Here is a 21,638-nt window from a genome sequence, read left to right on the forward strand (position 1 = left end):
CTCCTTGGTCCCGGCCATGGTGGTCCCGGCGAACGCGATGCGCCATTGCCATGTTGACGCTACTCTGCTCAACGTTTCTAGAACCAGGTCAGTTTCGCAGCTCCCACGCTATGCAGCTCCCAATAGACGCTTGCTCTCCAAAGTGGACGCGACGGCCGACGCTAGAACTTGCGGCGCTGCAGTTCCATCTTGCATAAGGTCCCTAGATAAAACAAGTTTAATCTTGCATCATGCCTCACGCATCGTCTGCTACAACGCTCATGTGACCTATCGTCGCTGCAGCTTTCAGCGGCCGTGACAGCCGAGATTCGGACATATAAACTTTTGCAATAACCTATACTGTTTCAAAAAGGGATCATTTCACAAGCTATACTCCACAAACATCAAAAGATAATCAAACGTGACCTGCAATAATAGTACAGTCTCACACGCCTAGCTGTCTATCGCACGAATATTCCATTGGTGTCAACCTGTGTTTAGCCGCCACGGTGGAACAGTGGTTACTGTGCTTGGCTGTGCACCCGAAGGTTGCGGGATCGATCACGGCTACGGCGGTCGCATTTTTTCAGTGGAGGCGAAAACGACACTGGCTCATGTACTTAGATTTGTCATACTAAGCAAGTCGTAAAACAGAGGACTGTTGTTAATTTTCGGGTGAATTAATCCTGATTTATTGAGAGAGGCGTACAGCTCGAGCTATGGTTGATCAAGGTAGATGATTTCATTCCCTGAGCTCGGTTAGGCGACTTCTAGCGAAGTTGGTCTCCACGATTCTGGTGGGATTGGCGTTCAGGAGATATTTCTTGCAAGTCCCTTCCCTGATTCGAAGAAGTGATGACCAGTGTTCGTTTCCGAGCCGCTCGTGCAACACGCGCGTCAAGATGACATTCAGCTTTGTCCCTTTCACACGTGCTAAATCGAAAGAACTGCTTCCCAAGCGATCACCGTTCGTAAACTATCACGCACGGAGTCCGGAGAAAGCGAGCACAGAGAAACGCGCAATGCGTCGCAAGCGGCTACTCCTCGCGCGTCTGAGATCGCTGCGGCAGGTGCGTCGCCTCCGCGATTAGCTTCGGCAACGCGCCATTGAAAGCGATGGTACGTTACCGTATCCGATCCCGGGGGCCACGGCAGGTGAAGCAAAATGGAGCAGCAGCGCCGTAGGAGATCAACCTTGGCTTCACCAGACACGAGCTTGTAGACTACGTGGAGACGCCGCCACGCTGTTTTAAGTGTCAGCGTTTTGGACATGTTGCTAAGCATTGTCGTGGGGAACAGAGGTGTAAGCGCTGTGGGGGGCCTCATGACTTTAAGACGTGTAGCAGTAAAGAAAAACTTGTGTGTGCAAACTGTGGCGGCGACCACCCAGCTAGCTACGGCCGATGTCCAGCACGAACAGCTGCGCAGCGAAGAAATAAGACGTTTGTCCTCGGCCCGAAGTCTGTGAACGAACCATCGAACACAAAGAAGACGTCCGGCGCGCCACAACATGGTGGTTTGGAAAATGAGTCTGCCGGGAATTTTCCGTGCCTGAAACCGACAAGAGCTGGTACTGAGTCAACGCAAGTGCTCAACGCTGCTGAAGAACGTATCACAAAAGAGTCCACCAAGCGCACCTATGCTGATGCATTGAGCCCACCTCAAGTGCCAACTGGAAGCAATCAGCAAGAAAACGTCGAGCACGTTATTCGCGCTTTGTTCACCGCACTACGCACACACGTCGCTAAGATGCCTGCTAGTTCAACGAAGGACATGTTGGAAGCAGTACTGACTCTAGAGTCAGTGGTACTATGCTCTGCTTCCACATACACGCAGTAGAATAATGGCAGTATCTCGCCCACCTGGTCCCTTCCGTCCTTCAAAAGTGCCCTTAATAATGCAATGGAACTGTCTCGGTCTTCTGCAACGTCTGTGCGAACTCAACCTTTTCCTGCGAGACATCCCTATACCAATTCTAGCCCCATCAGAAGCCGGTCTCCCAAATGGAAGGACGCTCCCAGGGTACATCCGACACGGCAATTCGGGCATACCGTCATTTGCAAATGGAAGCGCCATGATATACATAAGGCGGGAAATACCTCACGTCACCTTACCAGTGCAAGATCTCTGTTCTAACTCATTGGAAGTCGCTGCTGTGCAAGTGTGCCTGGGAAACCGAAAACTGAGCGTGATATCGGTGTACATAAGCCCACGAAAGAAGGTCTCTATGGAGGCTTTCCTAAAAGACCTTTGCGCTCGATGCCCCGCTCCTCGAATAATCTGTGGTGATTTTAACGCGCATCATACGCTCTGGGGAGATAAAAGTGTAGATTTGCGAGGCAAAGAACTTCTAGCAGCTGCGGATGCTGCTGACTTATGTGTGGCGAACGATGGAAAACCTACATTTCTCAGGCCACCAGATTCATGGAGTGCAATAGACCTTGTACTTCACTCCACGGACCTTCTGGTATCGTCGACCACGGCTCCAGACAGGATGGGTAGCGACCATTTTCCCATCTTCACCAATATCCTGGGATTTCGAACTGCTGGTCGACAATTCTGCAATGTGACTCGCTGGGACACTTACAGAGAAGCATTGGACGAATCCACTGGTGAGCTGTTTGCAGATATGTTGCAAAGCAAGCGAGCGGCAACTTCGTTGCTGAAACTGCCCAATCATTTCCCTGCTCCTGACTTGAAGTTAAAAACCTCTGCGCAGCACGTAGACGAGCGGAGCGGAAACTCATGAGAAAAAAAGGAAATCCATCTGCGAAAACTGAATATAACAGGATAAACGCTGCGATCCGTCGCCACACAAAAAATTAAGACGAATTCAATGGGCCGCTTTCTGTGAGAGTTTATCGACGTTTACACCATTGACGAGGATATGGGCAGTAATAAATAGTCTTTCTGGGAAGATCCGCTCACACAGGCCATTCGAAGCACTGGCTTTGAAACAAGGAAAACATTTGCAAACCCTTGCAGAGGATTTCGATTCCTCTGTCACCTCAAGGATTCCACACGATGGATACGCCATTCACCTTTCGAGAGCTGGATATGGCACTTACCAAATTAAAAAGACGCTGTGCAGTGGGTCCCGATTTGATCAGCAACCAGATGCTGACGAATCTGCCACATGAGCGAAAAAGGGTCCTTTTGGACATATTTAATCATGTCTGGAGCACGGGAGAGATCCCAATTGGTTGGAAGACAGCATGGGTGGTGCCAGTCCTTAAGTCCGGAAAGGATCCTGCGAGCCTCGCATCATATCGACCGGTATCACTGACATCATGCATATCTAAGTTGATGGAAAGATTAATATGTACAAGATTAACTTGGTACCTTGAGCAAGGAAGATGATGGCCATCGTGTATGACAGGATTTCGCCCACGACTGAGTGCCCAGGACAGTGTTTTGGACCTACTAAGCCACATCGAGCACTACCATGTCAGCGGCCTCTCGACACTCGCGGTCTTCGTGGACGTTGCCAAGGCTTATGATTGTGTGCTTCAGGCAGGCATCGTCAGCGGGCTCCAAGCCATGGGTGTGTCGGGAAATGCTCTTCGGTTCGTACATGAATTTCTCAGAGACCGCTGTGTTCAGGTTAAGCTTGGAAATGTAACGAGCGAAGAGCGACGCGTTTCCCTCGGCGTCCCACAAGAAAGTGTCCTATCTCCCTTGCTTTTTAACGCGGCCATGGCCAGCCTTCCTGACACTCTGAACTTGGCTCTGAAAGCAGTTAAAATATCCATCTACATCGATGACATCTGCATTTGGATCTCAGGGTACCAGCACAAACGTTTGGCCCGGATAGCACAGGGCGCCATTTCAATCACTGAACGCCACTTGTCGACACTTGGCTTGTCTTTATCAGCGGAAAAATCGGCCTTCGTGCTCTTCCCGGGAGTGAGACGGAAGTCAACACGTCTGTCGCTGAATATTCGAGGCCACCCAATTCGTTGCGCAACAAGTGTCCGTTTCCTGGGCGTTACCATCGACAACAAGCTACTATGGCGACGTGCGGTTGATGGTATAGTCACTGCATCAGTGCAAAGGATCAACGCTCTTCGTCGCATGGCAGGGGTACGTTGGGGCAACAATCCTATGTCCATGCTTAAATTGAATGCTGCGCTCATAACAAGCCGCATTCTTTATCAGCTGCCGCTGATATCACCATCACCGAGCCAGTTCGAACGCTTAGAGGCGGTGCACAGAAAGGGTCTCCGCTTGGCGATGGGAGTTCCTCAGGCGGCTTCAAACGAGAAGGTCACCAATGAAGCCGAGTCTCTTCCGCTCCTCCTTTTGGCGTCTCAGGCCTTATAGACGCAGCTGTCAAGACTGGGAGAATCCTTCGCAGGCACGGCGCTTCTCCGGCGGCTAAGAGCAAGAACTGGCTCTCATTTTCACGCGGCGCTGAACACATTTCGATATTTAGGCTTGAAATTGCCGAAACGGCGCCCTATGGACCCGCCATGGTCTTTTGTGGATGTTGCCTGTAACTTCAGCGTACCCAAGCTACCAGCGAAACGCACCATTCCAGCCGCGGAAGCAAGGTTTCTTGTGCTGGACCACTTGAGTACCATGTACCAGGGCCACCTACAAGTGTACACCGACGGATCCGTGTGCACACAAACGGATAGCTGCGCAGCGGCTTTCTGCATACCCTGCCTTGGCGTGTCATGGTCGGGCCGCCTGGATCGTGTGGTTTCGTCCACAACGTGGTAGAAAGCGCTGCAATCACCGCGGCTTTGCGAAAATTGCGATCCTTTTCTGCACGAGATGTTGTAGTGCTGACGGACTCCAAGTCGCCGCTACAAAGACTGCATCGTGGCCTACCTCAAGAAAAGTTCACCAGGCAATCTCTGGCGCTAATTAAACACCTTATTGGCGAGAACTTCAATATAAAGTTTCAGTGGATCCCATCCCACGTTGGCATTAAAGGCAATGAAAAGGCTGATGCCCTTGCATGCGAAGCGCGGACATCTGTTCCAAAGGTAAGAACTCCTAAAAATTACCAGAACAACAAAGATGCGATACGCAATCATTTCAAAGCGATATACAAGTTTCCACACCAAGCATGTGTAATCCACGGACTTCCTCGTGAACAAGCAACGCTGTTGTACCGCATAAGAACCGGCTCCGCATACACCCCGGCTTGGTCATTCAAGAATGGGCGATACGCTTCCCCGTTTTTTGCCTTCTGCGGTGACATCGGGGACATTGAACATTTTATTTGGCTTTGCCCACAGTTTGATGTGGAAAGAGCAGCGATGGTCCGCACCTTGCAAAAAGGTTGTCATAGGCACCGGACATTTGAAGACGTCATTTTTCCTGAAGGGCCAACGGCAACGAGGAGAAGCGTGCAACGAATTTTGTTGGTCTACCTGCGAGATACTGGGCTGTTCAACACTTGGTGACATAACCCTACAATTCAGGAGATGCTCAGGCGGAACAATTGCCGGCCATGCAGGCCAGGCTAACCCCGCCTGCTGCAACACCACCACCACCACCACCTTCACGCGTCGGCCGCCTGTGCCGGCACGCGAGCGGAGCTGCGAAACTGACCTGGTTCTAGAAACGGTCACTCTGCCGGCACTGCCGTTTCCTCGCCGCTTCCGCCCGCCATCCCTGCGCTTGTCCAAAGCGCCGGCTCCCGCGTGGGCCTTTTGCCGTGAACTCCCGCGCTGCGCCGCTGCTGCGCCGGACCTATTAAAGTCCCTGGATATTTTTGGGAAAGTACCGTCTTTCTTTTAACCGAGCCGCCACGCCGAGCACCCTCCTCTCCTGCCTTCCACCTCCCCGCTTCACAGGCCGTCGCCCGGGAAACGCGCGCGAACCTCTTTCTTTTTTCTTATGTTTTCATTTTTCGCCGAACCCGGCTCTCGCCACTATCCTATCAAGAATGCCATGTCTCACTGATAACGAACGTAGCGCGCGTTATCAGCGTGACATAGCATTTTTGATAGGAAAGTGGCGCGAGCCGGGTTATAGGGCCGGCGCCCGCACGGTGGCCGTTTGGGAGAGGATATAGATAAGGATTGGACACTTGGGAGAGGAGGGTTGGACACTTTGGAGAGGATATGGAGGAGACTGTCGCTACTTTCTAAATATTAAGGGACTTTAAGACCTATATGCTACCTTTAGGTAGCAGAGTTGCGCATCTGTTTTCCAAACGCCGCTAGTAACCGTGCATTGCGGAGAAGCTGACGCTCGGGCCAATTTTTTTTATTTCTCGACGCCGCCGCTGCAGCTCACTCTATTAACACTAGTCATCGAAAGCCAATGTTTATCGCTGGCCTTCGACACGCCAGACATGTTTATCGGCGACGCGGTAGGCATGTCGCCTGCAAAAATGGAGTGCGACTTCACCGCATAGCTGTGGTTGCTAGCCGGACCTATGCGCTACTCTGCTACCTAAAGGTAGCATATACAGTGACTCTAGGACCCGTGGACCTTCCGCGCTCGGAAAGCGCGCGGAAAGCGAGGGGCGTCTGCTACGCGCTGTAGTTTTTTGCGCCGCGTTTCCACACGAGTCTACTTAACTTTTATAATGCGGTGCGAAATGGAGCTTATCCATCTTTAAGCGTTGTGTTAATGCTGGGGCAACAACAGAATGCCAAAAATCATGCGTCAAGCGGCATCAGCATGGCCTAGTTCCGGTCACAGAGATCGAGAACGTTGGTGCGTGTGTAAAAACGCGCAAAACGGACACGCACAAGCAAAGAACGAAAAAAAAAACCTCATTCGCACGAGTAATCGGGCGATAGCATCACGCACGCACGAATTAAGAGTAATAAAAAAAAACAGCGCTTCTGTTGCAAGGCGGCCGCCTTGCAACAGGCGGCCGAAGCAGCGAAGGAAACTAACGTGCTTCAAGTGTCGAGCTGTGACACATGATAGTTCGCGCTCATCTTCTGTTTGTTCGTTTAGCGGCGTCCCTGAGCTCGAGTGACATTCGTACGCACCGTAACATGAGCGCGGACATCACGGTGAAAGCGTGAAACATTCCTCTACCCCTCGCCACGAAAAAACCCCGCGAGCAGACAGCGGAAGGGCAAGCTTCTCCCATGCGCAAATATAAAAAGAAGCGAGCGAGCTCGCCGACGACTTTTAAATGCGCTCGTCGGGCTCCTAGCGCCTCTCGCTGGTAATGAAGAAACGCTTATTATCGCCTCCTGTCTCTGAGTCCGTCCAGCGCTAAAGGGTGTGTATATAACGCTCGCCGTTAGCTACGTGGAGGATCTACGTTTCGTGGCGTAGTGGATAGCGCCACTCGCTGCGGAGCAAGAGGTCCCTGGTTCGATTCCGCGCTTCGGAAGCATTTTCCTGAATTATTTTTCTTTGGGGCCTTTATATATATATACATACTTATACGGTGCATGACGGCGGCGACGGCGACGACAAAATCCAGCCGAGACTGTCCATATAATTGCTATCGCAATGAAAGTAAATCATAGAATAAAGAACCAGTTTAGAGAAGGGAAACTGTAGCCTTGACAACGGTACGAAAGATAAGCAGCGGTAGCGCATGGAACTACCGAAGGCACCCAAGAGATGGCGCTGCGTAAACAGGAAGCGGAAAACAAAATTTATTGTTTTTTTTAGGTAGAAAAATGCAAATGGCTGCCTTTTTTTATTCCGTACCGGGTGCGTATGCGCATACGCGGGTGCCTCGGCTGGTTTTTTATTCTATCCTTTTTAAACAGAAGTGGACGAAAGAGGCCGGGACTCGCGTAGGGCTACGGAGGTCTCGCTATCTTTCGCCCGCTTGTTTTGAGCGCGTCGATACGCCCAGCAACACGCCAGAGCGCCCTTCGGAACGCAGTACCTGTGCGTACGAAGGTTACATGGAACCGAAAGGCATACATTGGCAACTGGCACCAGTAAGAACAATTCACGAGTGAGTAGAAGGAACGATAATCTTTATTGACAGTCAGCAAGCGGTAAAAGGCCCTTGTTGAGACATCGTGAGCTCGTAAACGACTAGCCTTCGCGGTACTTCAAAGAGACAAAACAAATTAGATGACGTTTGTTGCCCGTTTCCACCGTCAGCTAGCGCTCACAATAACCAACTTGTCTTGTATTGTAGGACAGGCGTAAAGCATCAGCATTTTTTTGCTACAGTTTCAGTATTTGCTTTCAACGAGTACGCCTGAAGACCCCGGGTTTGTTGTTATTACAACATATTGCGGTCAGGCTGAGAATACCAAGCAGGTTCACGCAAAGAAATCACATTATAGTGGATGCCTACAGAATGGCAGAAAACATGAGCATTTTAACACGTGATACCGGTGAAACAACCCATAAATGGGATATATGCAAGGCCTCAAAGAGGTGCGGAAATACAGAGAAGGGAGAAACGATTTTCTATCCCGGTCATTCTCTTATTGTGGCATCGCCACTGGAAAGTAGGCTTCATCAACAGTCTGGCCAAGTCGTGCTCATGCCATCGCATAATTCACTCGTTCATTTGAGCCCACCAGACTTTGCAAGTACAAGTGAAATAGCAGCTTTGTCCACACGTGTTAGCATACAACTCAAAAGCGAGAACAGTGAAGTGTGATATGTTAACGACGTCACAAAACAGAAAGAAAAACGCTGAGCTTGAAAGTACGTGTACCTGCCATCGTCGACGAACCTGTGGAAACTGACGCTTTCGCTGGTATCGCAGCTCCTGCGGCACCATACAGTGTGCATAAGAAAAACAGGTGCGGCCTGCTGCGTCGCGTCGCCGTCAATGGGCGAGCGCGGGTCGGCTGAGCGGCAGCTGTTTTGGGTGAGGGCGCCACAAGCGCGGTCCGCAAGGCAGACGTTGGTCCGTGTTACTATGTGGTCGCCTCAGTATTTATGCGTGTCCGTATGCTTTCTCGTGTCTTTCTTGTGTGTGACCGCGCGTGTGAGCAGCTTGCCTCATGTTTCCTGCGCATGAGTACGGTTTTTTGGTGTGCGCGTGTGTGGCAGACGTTTTTTTAGCGGATGAATGACGCAAACCTGTTGTGTGCCGCGGTGCAACTCGAACGTGTAAAAAGACGCTACTGTGAAGTACCACGTATTCCCGTGCGATCTACAGTGTCGGGAAGCGTAATATTCGTAAAAGAGCACTTCTTTCTGCCTCAAACGAGCGCTAAATCAGCCGCGCGCCGCCGCATCCTGACTACAGCATCATGCCACTGCGCTGACTGCTACCCCCAACGGGTGCGCGCAACGTAACAAAAAAGACAAGCATCAAAAGGCGCCCGGGGCGAACCCCTACCCTCTCCACCGAGAACGCCGTCGCGGAAGAAATCAAAGTGGAACCGACCGATTCCGCAGACGAAGCGGCGAGACGAATCCCTTTCCCCTAGCTGTCGCTGCGCTACGTGCTACGAGGCGAACAATCACTTGGAGTGTTCGCGAAACCGGGAAGGATCCAAACGAAAGACGACGGAGGGTAGGATGGTAGCGACGGTAGGATGAAGTCGGCGAAGAAATTATGTTGTTCGTGTGAGTCGTGTAGTGCGGTCAGTTGATCTTGGATAATCGAGTGATGACACCGTGGGTGCACTGTTTAGAAGAGTGTCGCCGAATGACGGTGACCGGAGCTGGATATTGTTTGACTGTTTCATGGAAGAGAAATATACGAGGAACGTTCAAAGAATTGTGGGCTGCACACGTTTGGTGAATATTCAAGGCCTTTAAGTGCTCTTCGATAGTTTCTGATGGATGAGAGTGCATTTGTAGCACGGTAAGTTTGTTCCCGTTGTTTTAAACACCATCTAAGTGATGTTGTGAGTTGTAATTGATACCTGCCGAGTGTGGATGTTTGCGTGGTGCTTGTACTGCCTTAACTCAGAATATATTTTGTTTGTGTTGTCAACTCTTGGCTCTAACTCTTGCTTTGGACCACAACCGGCATTAGTTGGCGCACTAAAAGGACCTACATTTAAATTGTGTGTTTTTTCGTGGTGCGTTTCGGTGGGCCGATAAGTCAGCCCTTGGAACTTTCCCGGCGACTGCCTGTCCATTAACGGGATCAGTGACTGAGTGACACTCTTCATTTCAGTTGAGTCAAACGGGCAGCATTCATGGAGAGTATTGAGGCCCACTCTACAAAACATTGGTACTCCAGGACAAACTGTTCATATATGTGGTGTAATCGGCAGTTCTAATAACGACTTCACTATTCGACCTGTAATGTGCAACTATAAAACGCTTTATCTACGGCCTGATTGGAGTAAGTGTCGTGCGTACAAACGCGGCTGTTGAAGCGCTTCTTCGTGAACAGCTGGACCGTTGTGGTGGCGCCAGAGCGGGCGCAAGGAGAACTAGGACCCGGACGCCGTTTCGGCGCCACTCAGCAGGCCGCACCTGTTTTTTTTTTTATGTAGCGGCCGTGGTAGCACACCGACTGCCCACCATAATTGCAATATGATTACATCGGTGAATTAAAAAACTTTCATGCGTATTTTAGACAACATTAACGATAGAATTCGCAAGAAAACGGGGAGCAACAAACCAGCTGCCAACCATCGGACGCCAACTGCGCATATTCTGCGCGTTATCTGCGACAGCCGAGACGCAGCGCCGTACTTTTTGCGCTTCGTCACTGGTCACACAGCGACCGACAGCGACGGCCCGCTTGCTCGTTACCGCGCGCCGGCCGTCAGCGGCGAGCGAGAAGGCAGAGATGTTTTCAATCACTAAACAGCAAATTTAGGGGGCGATCGGAGATCTCTGTTCTGCGCCGTTCGTTCGCGTTCGTTCTGATGATCGCACGCGATTGGCTGAAGCCGGACAACTCACGCCACTCTAAGGGGCGTGGCCATTTCTTTTTTTTCCTTGATGTTTTCCTTTTTGGTGACGTCATGCCGCGTCATAACGAGCATGTCGTCTGCTAAAAGTGAACGGAGAGCGAGCCCGTTCGCTCGCGTTCTCTCGAGCGAACAACGGCGTCGCACGGCATGTATTTCGAGTGATGCGGCGGTTGCGGCTGCCGCAACAGCTGATTTTGAGAAAATGGCGCTTGCAACGGTGCTTCCTTGCTACGTTGGCGTTTCTCGAAGCAGATGCAGAATGGTAGGAGGTGCGAAATGCGTTTGAAGAGATGAGCGAGTGTGAATTCCGGCGTCGCTTTCGTTTCTCGAAACGTACGGTACGTTGGTTGTGCGACGAACTCGACCCGGTCATCGGGTGCCAACGAGCCATTGGGATTTCAACAGAGCGGAAGGTGTTGTCTGCGCTGAGATTTTTTGCCAGCGGATGCTTCCAGCGAGCTGTCGGCAGCGAGGAATTCACGGCCTGTCGCAGTCGTCCGTCAGCGAAACCATCCACGAGGTGGCACACGCCATTACTGTCGTTGGCGGGCAGAAACGGTGGGTGGCCTTTCCCGAGACCACGGACGCGAAGGAGCGAACAAAGGCGGCGTTCGCTCGGCTCGGGCGGATTCCCCTTGTGGTCGGGTGCGTGGATGGTACGCTCATCGCAATCCGAAGCCCCATGGCCTGAGCTCCGCGGACACGACGCACGGGGAAGGGACTCTACGCATTCAACACCATGATCGTGAGTATTATCCATGCATTGTATGCGTAGCGAATTGTTTCATTTATATCGCTTAAACTTTCCGCTTTACTGAGGCTGTTGCAACTGAGTATAGTGGGAGCGGTATTTTCGATCTATCCAGAACGGGAATTGGATCGTTTCAGGGCACTTCGCTTAGGATAAGCGATGAAATCATGTGACGCGGAGTACACTTTGGTTCAGCGGCCTGCACAGTGCATAATATTACCGTTGCTCGTTCGCCATGTGTACCCGAAGCTTGATTCTCGATTTGTATTTGTTGAGATTAGCGCTCCCAGAATGTGCCGTAGTATGCCCTTATTGTTCATTGTCGTGATGGACGTTACATGGATCATTACATAGATGGATGAATAAACTTTACTTCGGTCCCTCGGAACGCGCCCGAGCATGTACATACATTAAATATACGCATTGTTTCATAACCCTTTTTTCAGTCGAAGCTTTTCGTGTTGTAGATATTTTGTGATACATTGCCTTAAACATACAGCAGTAATTTGGTTAAAAGGCTTTGGTGGCTGGAAGATGGGTTGTTCCAAGCAGTAAACATGCAGACTACCCTTTGACACTGCATTGTCCTCGTGTTAGAACTTATGGTACATGTCCTACCCTGTCGATGATTTGTTCATAACTATGTTTCAACAGTCAGTAACAGTGCAGACAGATGTAGTTACATTAACATAATATGCAACATTGTACCCAAGGTCATTTATGGGTACAATTTTGACTGAATTGAATTCTGCAGACATGTGATGCCGATCTCGGGATGTCAGTCCATGTTTCCTGGGGTCATGTCATGACTCGTGGGTATGGCGGGGGAGCCCGCTCCGTCAGCACCTGGAAGCAAAACTTCGGCTTGCTTGGTAAGTGCTGTCAATGCTTGCCACATTCAAGACGTTATCACTACAGCTGTCATGCCGCCCTCGTGCAGGAGACTCCAGCTATACATTAGAACCGTGACTCCTGACACCAGTGCCCGGACGCCCAGCTCGTGGCACCCCTGATAACCACTACAACAAGGCCCACACCGCCATGCGCAATGTTGTGGAGTGGTGCAACGCTGTAAGCTTGTGCAGAGCTGCACAAGCATCATTGCTGCTTGTGCAGCTCTGCACGACATTGCGTTGGCGGCACATAAGCCTGTTCTCAAAGGGGACGATGACGACACAGACGATGCTGAGCTGCTGCCAGCAGCAGCTGAGCTACCACCACCACAACGGGAGCCAGCAGCAGCGCAACCGTGTAGTGAACCTGTTTCGAGAACCACCGGGCCTGCATGCTTGAGCATCTGCGCAGAGTACGCCGCCGCCTGCAACGACCTCGGCAGCATTGTGTGGTGCGTGTTTGTCTTTGTTCATTGTGTTTGTCACTGGCATAAACAAAAGGCTGTTTTTTTTTTTACTACACTTCAAATGTTTGCTGCACATATCAACGAAACAGCATTCTCCTATCAATGAATAACCCCCTTGAATAGGTTGGCAAAAAGTGTGAAACTCACCCTGACTCACTCGTGAAATATATTTTGCTCTTGGGGCTCACTCAGACTCACCAAAATTTTCCTCAAGCGGATTCACTCGGACTCAGGCTCACTAAAATGTTTTCACCCGGAATCGAACTCACCAATGTATTACTCACCCGGACTCACAGCTCGATCTGAATCTGAGTCGGTTCATGAGTTTGCCGACCTATGCCCCCTTGTCACACGACGCCATGCTGATGAAATACTTCGACCAGGTTGTAAAATATGGCGCTTCACACTAAGCACACGTGAGAGCTCAACTGTGAATGGCACATGGTGCCATTCACAGCCAAAGTGGTAACCTGAAAAGGCTGTTTGAATCAGGACAGCAACATGCGGTAGCTTTAGTGCAACAAGAATGGTGCCTGTAAATGAAGTGAACAACATGGGTGGTGTCAGAATTGAAATTTTATTACAAGTATCACGAGCAATGCACATAAAAAGCAAAATAAATAAATATCCCTTAAATTTAATGCCAAGGAAAAGAATATAAAAGTAGCTTCCTTTTATAATATACAAATGGAGTTACTACAGCTGCTCCTCTGCACCAACACATGCGTCTCGCAGCACGAAAGTCATTGTACAAGGCACAGTCGAACCGGTATTAATCGAACTCGCTAAAAAAATGCAAGTTGTTGGTTGCTGATATGTCTTCCTCTATTATTGATTTCTGTTTGTACCCAATCCTATTGTCTAAACACTTCTAAGCAACAGAACACGTATTCGTCAACTATTTTTTGGTCTTGCAATATTTCAAAATTGTTGTGCAACCTAGACCGTTCACAAACGCATTTCTTTTTTTCTAGGATGTGTAAAAATCGATAGAAAACGTACAGTGTGCCACAATATTCTACACGTATACACTATAAACATAAAGATACACTACAGTGCACTATGTGCATATACTACAAAATTGCTGAATGCATGACTGCTGAATTGCTGAATGCATGTACAATGAAACAGCACATCAGTGCTTCTGATATGCAGAAAAAGAAAATTAACTGAGAAAAAATTGCAGGGCACCATTGAAGCAAGCAAGCGTATCATAGCTCGTGATGTGAACAAAAATAAATCTACATGTATGTACAACTAGTCTTTACAAATCACTGTGCAGGCGGCTTCCGCTGCAATGAGGGCCCGGGCGAGGGTACCAACGCCTTGCAATTCGTGGACCACGTCACTGAGAAGTTGAACCTGGCGCAGCTTTCCAATGATGCCTGGCCCTGCCGCCTGGTGTTTGCGGCTAGTAACTCCAGCGCCTCGGCCAGCCGGTTGCCCCCATCTCGCAGCTGCGGCATGAGCTGGAAACCAAGAAATGTGTTGCCATTATCATCTATAAATTTCCTGCTACCGACTCTTCGCTGGAAGCTTCTGTTCGTGAAGAGTTTCAGTGTGTGCAACAATTTCCTCTGTGTTGAAAATCCACTGACCCAATGGCATCCATGAATGGTGCTTGGTTCACCGCACAACCAACGCACTTCGTTTGGACAGACCAAAGCGGTGCCGGAATTCATTTTCGCTCATCTCATCAAACGCATCTCACACCTCTAACCACCTCTGCCTGAGAAGCAACCAAACAGCCCTTTTCAGGGCTACACAATCGTTTGCCCGGCTTTACGTGATGACTGACACAATCTCCTTCCGAAACCCTAGCTGCTGCAGTATGCAAAACATACAGCAAGCAGGTGTAACACAGGTGAAAACATGTGCATTTGTGTATGATGGCTATGTGAAGAAGTTATATAACGAGCTTGCTTTTTGAACAGTATATTTAGCAATAGCACATTTTCGGTTTCACTTTCGAAGCAACTGACAAAATAAAAATAGGGAAACATTTCAAGATGTTGAACATTTTTGCAATGCTACCTTTTTGCTACATTTCACCATAACTGCAAGGCAGGACACCTGTTTATTCCATCTGACAGTTATGCATACAACTAACTAGCTCCTGCAACCGTTTGCCAAATTTTTTTCGTGCAGCTTTTTGTCTTTATGCCCACAGATGGCATCTCTTCACAAACATATGCCTGCACGCATGAGCATCACCTGTGAGCATGTAACACCATCTACAGTTAATCAAAAACATCAGCGAAACTTACGAGTTGGGGCACGGGGAAGATCCTGGGCCACATCCTCTTCAGCCACACCAGCAGCAGCTGGAGCAGGGCTCACCTGTTATAGTAAGAAGTTTCTTGATTGACACACTGAGTGCAATAAGAAGTATGGAGGGGAAGTGGACAATAGCAATGTTTTTTTAGAATGTTTCAACAGCGGCATGCTATGACACACAGACTTCGGAGAGAGGGTTGGAGGGGGGGCAAGCCTACTGGCTACGCACCTCACTCTGACTCGAGGGTCTGAGAAATGGGTTGTAACACGTAGGGTGCTCTAATGAGCTTCGAAATATAGTTCGCGGCTGTTCTTTCGTCATCACCGCAAATGTGGCTGTTTCGCATTCTGTTCTGGGCGGTGCAACGTGTTAGCACCTCAACTAACGCGGCGGCCGGGTGATCCACTCGATATTGTTTGAAAAAGTAAAACTAACAGCGCGTAATGGCTCGAAGCAAATGAGCCCACTTGTTCGCAGCATACAAGTAACAATGATATTCTAAGCCAGTGCTTACCGATTCAGACCACCCGAACTCTGGGCCTCGCACACTCGTCTCTGTCGAGCACGACACGGCCGCGGTAATCCGAAATCTGGCCGCCTCGGGTGCCGCTGTAAAGCACAAGCGGGACGTGTAAGATGACCGACCACAATACAATTGTGCTCGCACTCACCTCTGCTGCCCTCGGAGTTTGGCAAGACCCTGCTGCGAATAGTAGCGCTCATTCCTCCATTGGGCCTGCCACTGGGCTCTGGTGTTACGCGCAGGGAATTCTTCGTTCAAAAGCGCTACTAGCTCCTGCCACATGTCGTCCCGGTCCTCCCTTGTGAACGACGGCTCCAGCGGGCACGACAGCGTCGCGATCTTTCACAAAAGCCAGCAGAAGCTCCTTTTGACGATCCGACACCCGAGAACCAACGCAGACGTTGCGATGGGACGACATTTTGAAACTGCGTCAGCCGCTACTAAAGCCCCTCCATCGCGTCTACTGCGGAAAACGCATGGAGGGGCTTTAGCCGCTACTATAGGGAGCTTGCACGAACGGCGGCGACGCTATGCACTCTGGGTAGGCAGCCATTTTTTTGTCAGAGCCGACCGCGGAGTGCAAAGGCGCAGTCGTGTTTGCGAGCGTTGGCGTAGCTAGCAGGTGTGATCAAGCGCGAGCGCGACGCAAATTCAACTCCAAGAAGCGTCGTGCACGATGTCAGCTACACTGGAAGACTACACCCCAACGCTGTGCCGAAAAGACCGCGAGCGGTACGAAGAAAAGACGAGACTCTACGGGCTGCACCCATTCACGCTCCGTCGGACGACTGTGTAAGCGATGTGGACTTGTGGCCGCGCGTCGACATCGCCGATATTCACGAATTTCTCGTTTTGAGGACGAGCTTTATTACCGGGGAACAGCTGAAGTCGAGAAAGGCCCTCGAGGGCCACAGTTACGAGTGGCTGGGAGCCGTGGGCGAAGAAAGTCGCCGCCGACACCGTGATCGTCGTCACTCAAGACGTGTTAATTATTTGACTTTTTCATAGGTGCTGATGTTTATTTCTCTGCGCTGACTTGCGTCGGCTTTACGACAGATCCGCATTAACCCCTACTCACCAAGAGCTTACGGGAAGGTGCCGTAAAAATTACGCTACACTTGGCGTAAATGAGAAAGCTCAGAGGAGCATCGAGGCAAGAACAAGGAAGCAAAACATGTGTGTAAAATGGTACGCTTATTGAACTGGTCAAATCACAGCATTAGCACCTACGAAAAAGTCAAATAATTAACACGTCTTACTTGAGTGACGAGGATCACGGTGTCGGCGGCGACTTTCTTCGCCCACGGCTCCCAGCGACTCGCAAAGTGGCCCTCGAGGGCCTTTCTCGACTTCAGCTATTCCCCGATAATAAACCTCGTCCTCAAAACGAGAAATTCGTGAACATCGGAGATGTCGACGCGCGACCACAAGTTCACATCGCTTACACAGTCGTCCGACGGAGCGTGTATGAGTGCAGCCCGCAGAGTCTCGTCTTTTCTTCCTACCGTTCGCGGTCTTTTTGGCACAACGTTGCGGTGTAGTCTTTCAGTGTAGCTGGCATCGTGCACGAAGCTCCTTGGAGTTGAATTAGCGTCGCGCTCGCTCTTGATCACACCTACAAGCTACGCCAACGCTCGCAAACACGACTGCGCCACTGCACTCCGCGGTCGGCTCTGAAAAAAAAATGGCTGCCTACCCAGAGTGCATAGCGTCGCCGCCGTTCGTGCAAGCCGCTACTACCGCTACTTTTCTCTTTTTTTTTTTTCGCGTGCGGGACACCATCTAGCGACGACGTCAAAAAAAACTAACATTATTAAATATCATTACTCAAAGCTGTTGCTGTTTGAAAGAGCGTTTGAGCTTGAGAAGCAAAAACAATATTTTTCTGTAAAGTAATTATATTTATTAAAAGGCGAGAAACGCTTCACGGTCCCTGTGCCGACGTCACAGGATGCGCGTCTACTTCCGGAAAGCTTTCCGCTTCACGATTGGCTGTCCTCTTCCTCTCGGCGGTTCTAGGCGGCAGAGCTGCGCCTCCTCTCACTTTTGTGACGTAGGCACCGCAGAACGAACGCGAACGAACAGAGATCTCCGATCGCCCCCTTACTCATCATTCAAACATTACTTTCAGTTACACAAGAAAAAGCACTTTTATGCAGGAATGATAGCTGTATTTCTCTTAAATATTGCTTTTATTACGGCGCCTCTGGCGGATTTTTTGGCGTCACCGAGGGCAGCTATGAACGGAGCCACTATGGTTTGTTTTTTAGCTGCGACGGGGTCGATTTTTTCGCCCCCCTTCGGCGATGGCTGGAACTTGAGACTTTCCGAGGCCTGAGTAAATTGCACGCGCAGTCAGCTGAAATAGTTGCGCGCAGTGACTGCTTCACACTACGAGCTTTTTACTCATGGTCGCCACTGGTTTGCTAGCCATATGCACACCGCTTTATTCGACAATTCATTAGCCTCCACTAGCTCTTCATTATGGACGGAGCACACCGGGAAGACGCAAGGGAAACAAAATAAGAGTAGAGACGGCCGTACGACCGCAATGCTGTTGGCTTATTTTTGCTTCTGAGGTAGCGTACAACAGGCTCACCGTGCGCAAACATTTGAAAGAAAAGCAATGCCAGGTAAACTAACCTTATTCCGCAAGTTTTTGCATAAAAGGCGTGACATAGAAAATGCTTTACAAGTATCCAGATAACATGAAAAAAGTTACAAATACCCACATTCTGGCTGTACAAATTAAATAGCTGCCTGAACTAAAACGGTAACAAATTTACAAATATGAAAGTCTAATCTCTCAATCACTTCAGAAAATTGTTCAAATACAGAGATCTCTTATGTACCTGGCCTGAAAAAATGCAACATGCGATATATATATATATATATATATATATATATATATATATATATATATATATATATATATATATATATATATATATATATATATATATAGAGAGAGAGAGAGAGAGAGAGAGAGAGAGAGACTAGATGTTTCGGAGCCAGCTGTGGTCACTCATGCGTCAGTTTTGTTTCTATCTACAGGGAGCATCGCTGAACGTCAGTATGAAAAGTTCGCGCGAGATAGGTGCATTGCTACAAGCCTTCACCATACGAAATGAAAACAGTTTCAAACAACTCATCCTCAACTTCAGATGTTTTCATGGTTCTTGGAGGTTAGCGTTCGCGCGGTTCAGAGACTTTACAAAAAGATGCGGATGAGTAGTGTGACGTGCCGTTGTGGCCGTCGGATAATAGGGGTTCCGAGGCGGCGTAAGAAAGACGACCGAACACATTGGAAAGGGACTGCCAGACCCTTTTCTTTATTCGTCGAAGCCGCACGAGCGCGCGCGAGCTCGGCGTCGATCTTCGTTTTCTTCGCGCAAAAGCGCGAGACACAAACCGAGCGTCGTCTGCTATTGCTCGTGACAAGTAGTTACATAAAATTGTTTTCGTGGCAACTGAGTACCCGTCAACAGGGCACCCGACCGCAATTTCCCGCTTTTTCTTGATGAGCTCAATATACATCCACCACACTTTCATGCTGAAGCTCCGCAGTACTTAAACTGCGTGTCCGGTCACCTTGTTAAAGGGGTGGTGCCATCATATTTCGAGGCTATAACAAGCCTGTTGTGGGTTTCCTCTGTATGCAAGGACACTCCACACGAAGGGTCGGACACAGCAAACGTTTAGAATATATTTTAATTCACTTCCAAAGTGTACCTAAATGCCCATTCTCCCGATCGAAACCCATCGCTAGCGCGCCAACTCTGACGTAGATGTATAGGAAAGGCAACGAAAGTTGTAGTGACGTCACACCAGATCTGCTGTAGTGACGTGAGTGACCTCCGCCACCTCCGCAACGTACGTACCGGCTGTAGTGAACTAGAATATATTCTAGTTCACTATAGTACCGGCAAAGCATCGGTTGCTACATCACTCGCCGAGTTTCGATCGCTTCCTGGTTAAGTGCGTCACAGCCTTGTGTGGTCACGTGACCAAGCCTCCTACACTTCTACGTCACTGCCCAACCTCGACGCCCAGAAACCGAAACCGAAAGTTGTGCACATCAAAAGGCGATATTAAATTATTTAGCGAGAATACATTAATCTTGGTGCGTGCATCATGCTTCCTGGAGCTATAGGAAACGCTTACAGCAAAGAACGTGCAAGCCACAAACATGATGGCACCACCCCTTTAATAAATATAAAGAGATGACCAGACGGGAAAAGGAAGCCTCTTTTGTCCCGCAGACGCGTGCAATCAGCTGCTCTGAGCTGAGAGTCACGTTTGTTTTCGGGCGATCTCTCGTAACATTAAGTCAGGCATACACGATGTTGCACTGTTATCGTTTCATTTACTTTGGGTTGTTGTGGTGATGTTTAGGACGGTTCGAGCACTTCCCCTATTGTGCAGCAGCGCAGGAAACAGACAGGGAGACGTATTTAAACATTTATGTACAAAATATAAGGATATCAAAAGTTGGTGGTGTCGGTGCCGTCGGGACGACCACCCAGCCCACGAGGAGGAAGAGTCCCGTGGTTTCACGGCTTGCGAGCAGCGGTGGCGTCGTCTAGAAGATGCCGGGACCAGTGCGACCTCGGACCTTGTTTCCGACGTCCTGATCACCACCCGGGCGTAGCGGTTCCACGGGCGGGTTCTGGCCAGCACAGCACCGTCTGTGCCGTGCTGGAATGCTGCTCGCCACAGCTGCGGTGCGGCAGCTCATTCACCGGCGGTCCACGCCTTGGCCAGGGCACCGCCAGGTACAGCTCGGGTGCACAGCTCATGGGCTCGCGGCCCACGTCCGAGTCTGGCGCGTCGCTCGGTACGGCTCGGCACCGCTCGGTTCAGTCAGCAGCTCCGCCCCTGGCACCTGGACCCTCGGACACCCTGGACCTCGCCCGGCTCCGTGGTCCTCCGTGCACACGCGTCTTGGCCGGCAGAACGTCCCGCTCGTCCGAGCTCAGAATTGCACGCCCTGGCGCGAACACTGCGAGCGCGCCTCGTGCTACCGTGCCACCGCGCTCTTCTTTTTCTTCCCCCCGTGCTCGGTGGTCCGCGCCGACGTTTTCGCGCTATTTACACATGACATTTTTACCCCCCACTTTAGAAAGTTGTTTCCCTTCAACAACTTTTCTAAGAATGAGGATGGAGAATGTTCACAGCGTGAAAGGCGGAAAGTGTTCACATGTTAACAGTTTTTTTTTCACACGCATTCACAGATTGTTTCACCGTGAGTGTTCCGCATGGAGTTCACAGAGTGTTCACAAAAGAATAAAAGCCTACATGTGCGTGACGTTTCAAGTCTACACTCGGCTCATGTAATCAGCTCCGACGTTGTCACTTCCTTTGATGTATTCCACAGTGAAGTCGTACTCCATGAGTGTCAGGCTCCAACGCAGAATTCGGCTGTTTGTGTGCTTGGCCGAGTTGATGTAGGCCAGCGGCTGGTGATCGCTCTGCAGTACAAACTGCTTGCCGAAGAGATAAATGTGGAATTTTTGGACAGCCCACACGAGCGCAAGCCCTTCTCGCTCTACGGTTGAGTATCGTGCCTCCCGTGGAAGGAGCTTCCTGCTTGCGTAGGCGACCGGATGGGGAACACCGTCATAAATCTGCATGAGCACGGCTCCCACACTGGTAGACGATGCGTCTGTGCGCAAAACAAATGTCTTCTCCAGGTCAGGAGACCTCAAGATTGGCCCAGTGGACAACAGTCGTTGAAGCTCGTCAAATGCCTCCTCGTGACGTTGTTCCCCTATCACCTTGTTCGGAGCATGCTTCCGAGTGAGCTCTGTTAAAGGTTGAGACACGGGGGAATAGTTGGGTACGAAGTCTTGGTAGTACCCCGTGAGACTAAGAAAGGAACGGACTTCTTTCTTTGTCTGAGGTCTTTTTGCAGCTTGTATCTTTTCAAGTGTTTCAAGCTGCGGCCGTAAGAC

General features: G+C 50.0%; 2 protein-coding genes and 1 long non-coding RNA gene across 3 annotated transcripts in view; 1 reads left to right on the forward strand and 2 right to left on the reverse strand.

The window, feature by feature from the left end:
- LOC119397087 (uncharacterized) overlaps positions 1–8,761 on the reverse strand; it is a 279,847-nt gene extending 271,086 nt beyond the window's left edge. The window contains exon 1 of the mRNA XM_049417322.1: positions 8,600–8,761. Coding sequence (XP_049273279.1) covers positions 8,600–8,676 — 77 coding nt within the window. The 5' untranslated portion in view covers positions 8,677–8,761. The remainder of the gene's footprint in view (positions 1–8,599) is intronic.
- A 102-nt stretch (positions 8,762–8,863) lies between these two features.
- On the forward strand, positions 8,864–14,275 carry LOC125759069 (uncharacterized). Its single transcript, XR_007416688.1, has 4 exons — positions 8,864–11,517; positions 12,278–12,395; positions 12,464–12,868; positions 14,166–14,275. It is a non-coding gene; the product is annotated as an uncharacterized LOC125759069 (long non-coding RNA).
- On the reverse strand, positions 13,440–16,089 carry LOC125759068 (uncharacterized). The gene is made up of 4 exons (XM_049417323.1): positions 15,833–16,089; positions 15,676–15,770; positions 15,151–15,223; positions 13,440–14,352 (listed from the first exon to the last, which is right to left on the reverse strand). Exons 1-4 carry the CDS (start codon positions 15,882–15,884, stop codon positions 14,141–14,143), a joined length of 432 nt encoding a protein of 143 aa, XP_049273280.1. The 5' UTR covers positions 15,885–16,089; the 3' UTR covers positions 13,440–14,140.
- Positions 16,090–21,638: the final 5,549 nt, after the last annotated feature.

This window comes from Rhipicephalus sanguineus, chromosome 6 (assembly GCF_013339695.2).
Source record: "Rhipicephalus sanguineus isolate Rsan-2018 chromosome 6, BIME_Rsan_1.4, whole genome shotgun sequence".
Taxonomy (NCBI): domain Eukaryota; kingdom Metazoa; phylum Arthropoda; class Arachnida; order Ixodida; family Ixodidae; genus Rhipicephalus; species Rhipicephalus sanguineus.

Bases quoted from the DNA above. Each gene is read 5' to 3' on its own strand.
- LOC125759068 (XM_049417323.1), bottom strand. From the start codon at position 15,884: ATGAGCGCTACTATTCGCAGCAGGGTCTTGCCAAACTCCGAGGGCAGC. The intron at 15,771-15,832 runs GTGAGTGCGAGC...TGTGCTTTACAG, and splicing joins AAACTCCGAGGGCAGCAGAG to CGGCACCCGAGGCGGCCAGA. The intron at 14,353-15,150 runs GTAAGTTTCGCT...CTTGGTTTCCAG, and splicing joins TCTTCCCCGTGCCCCAACTC to CTCATGCCGCAGCTGCGAGA.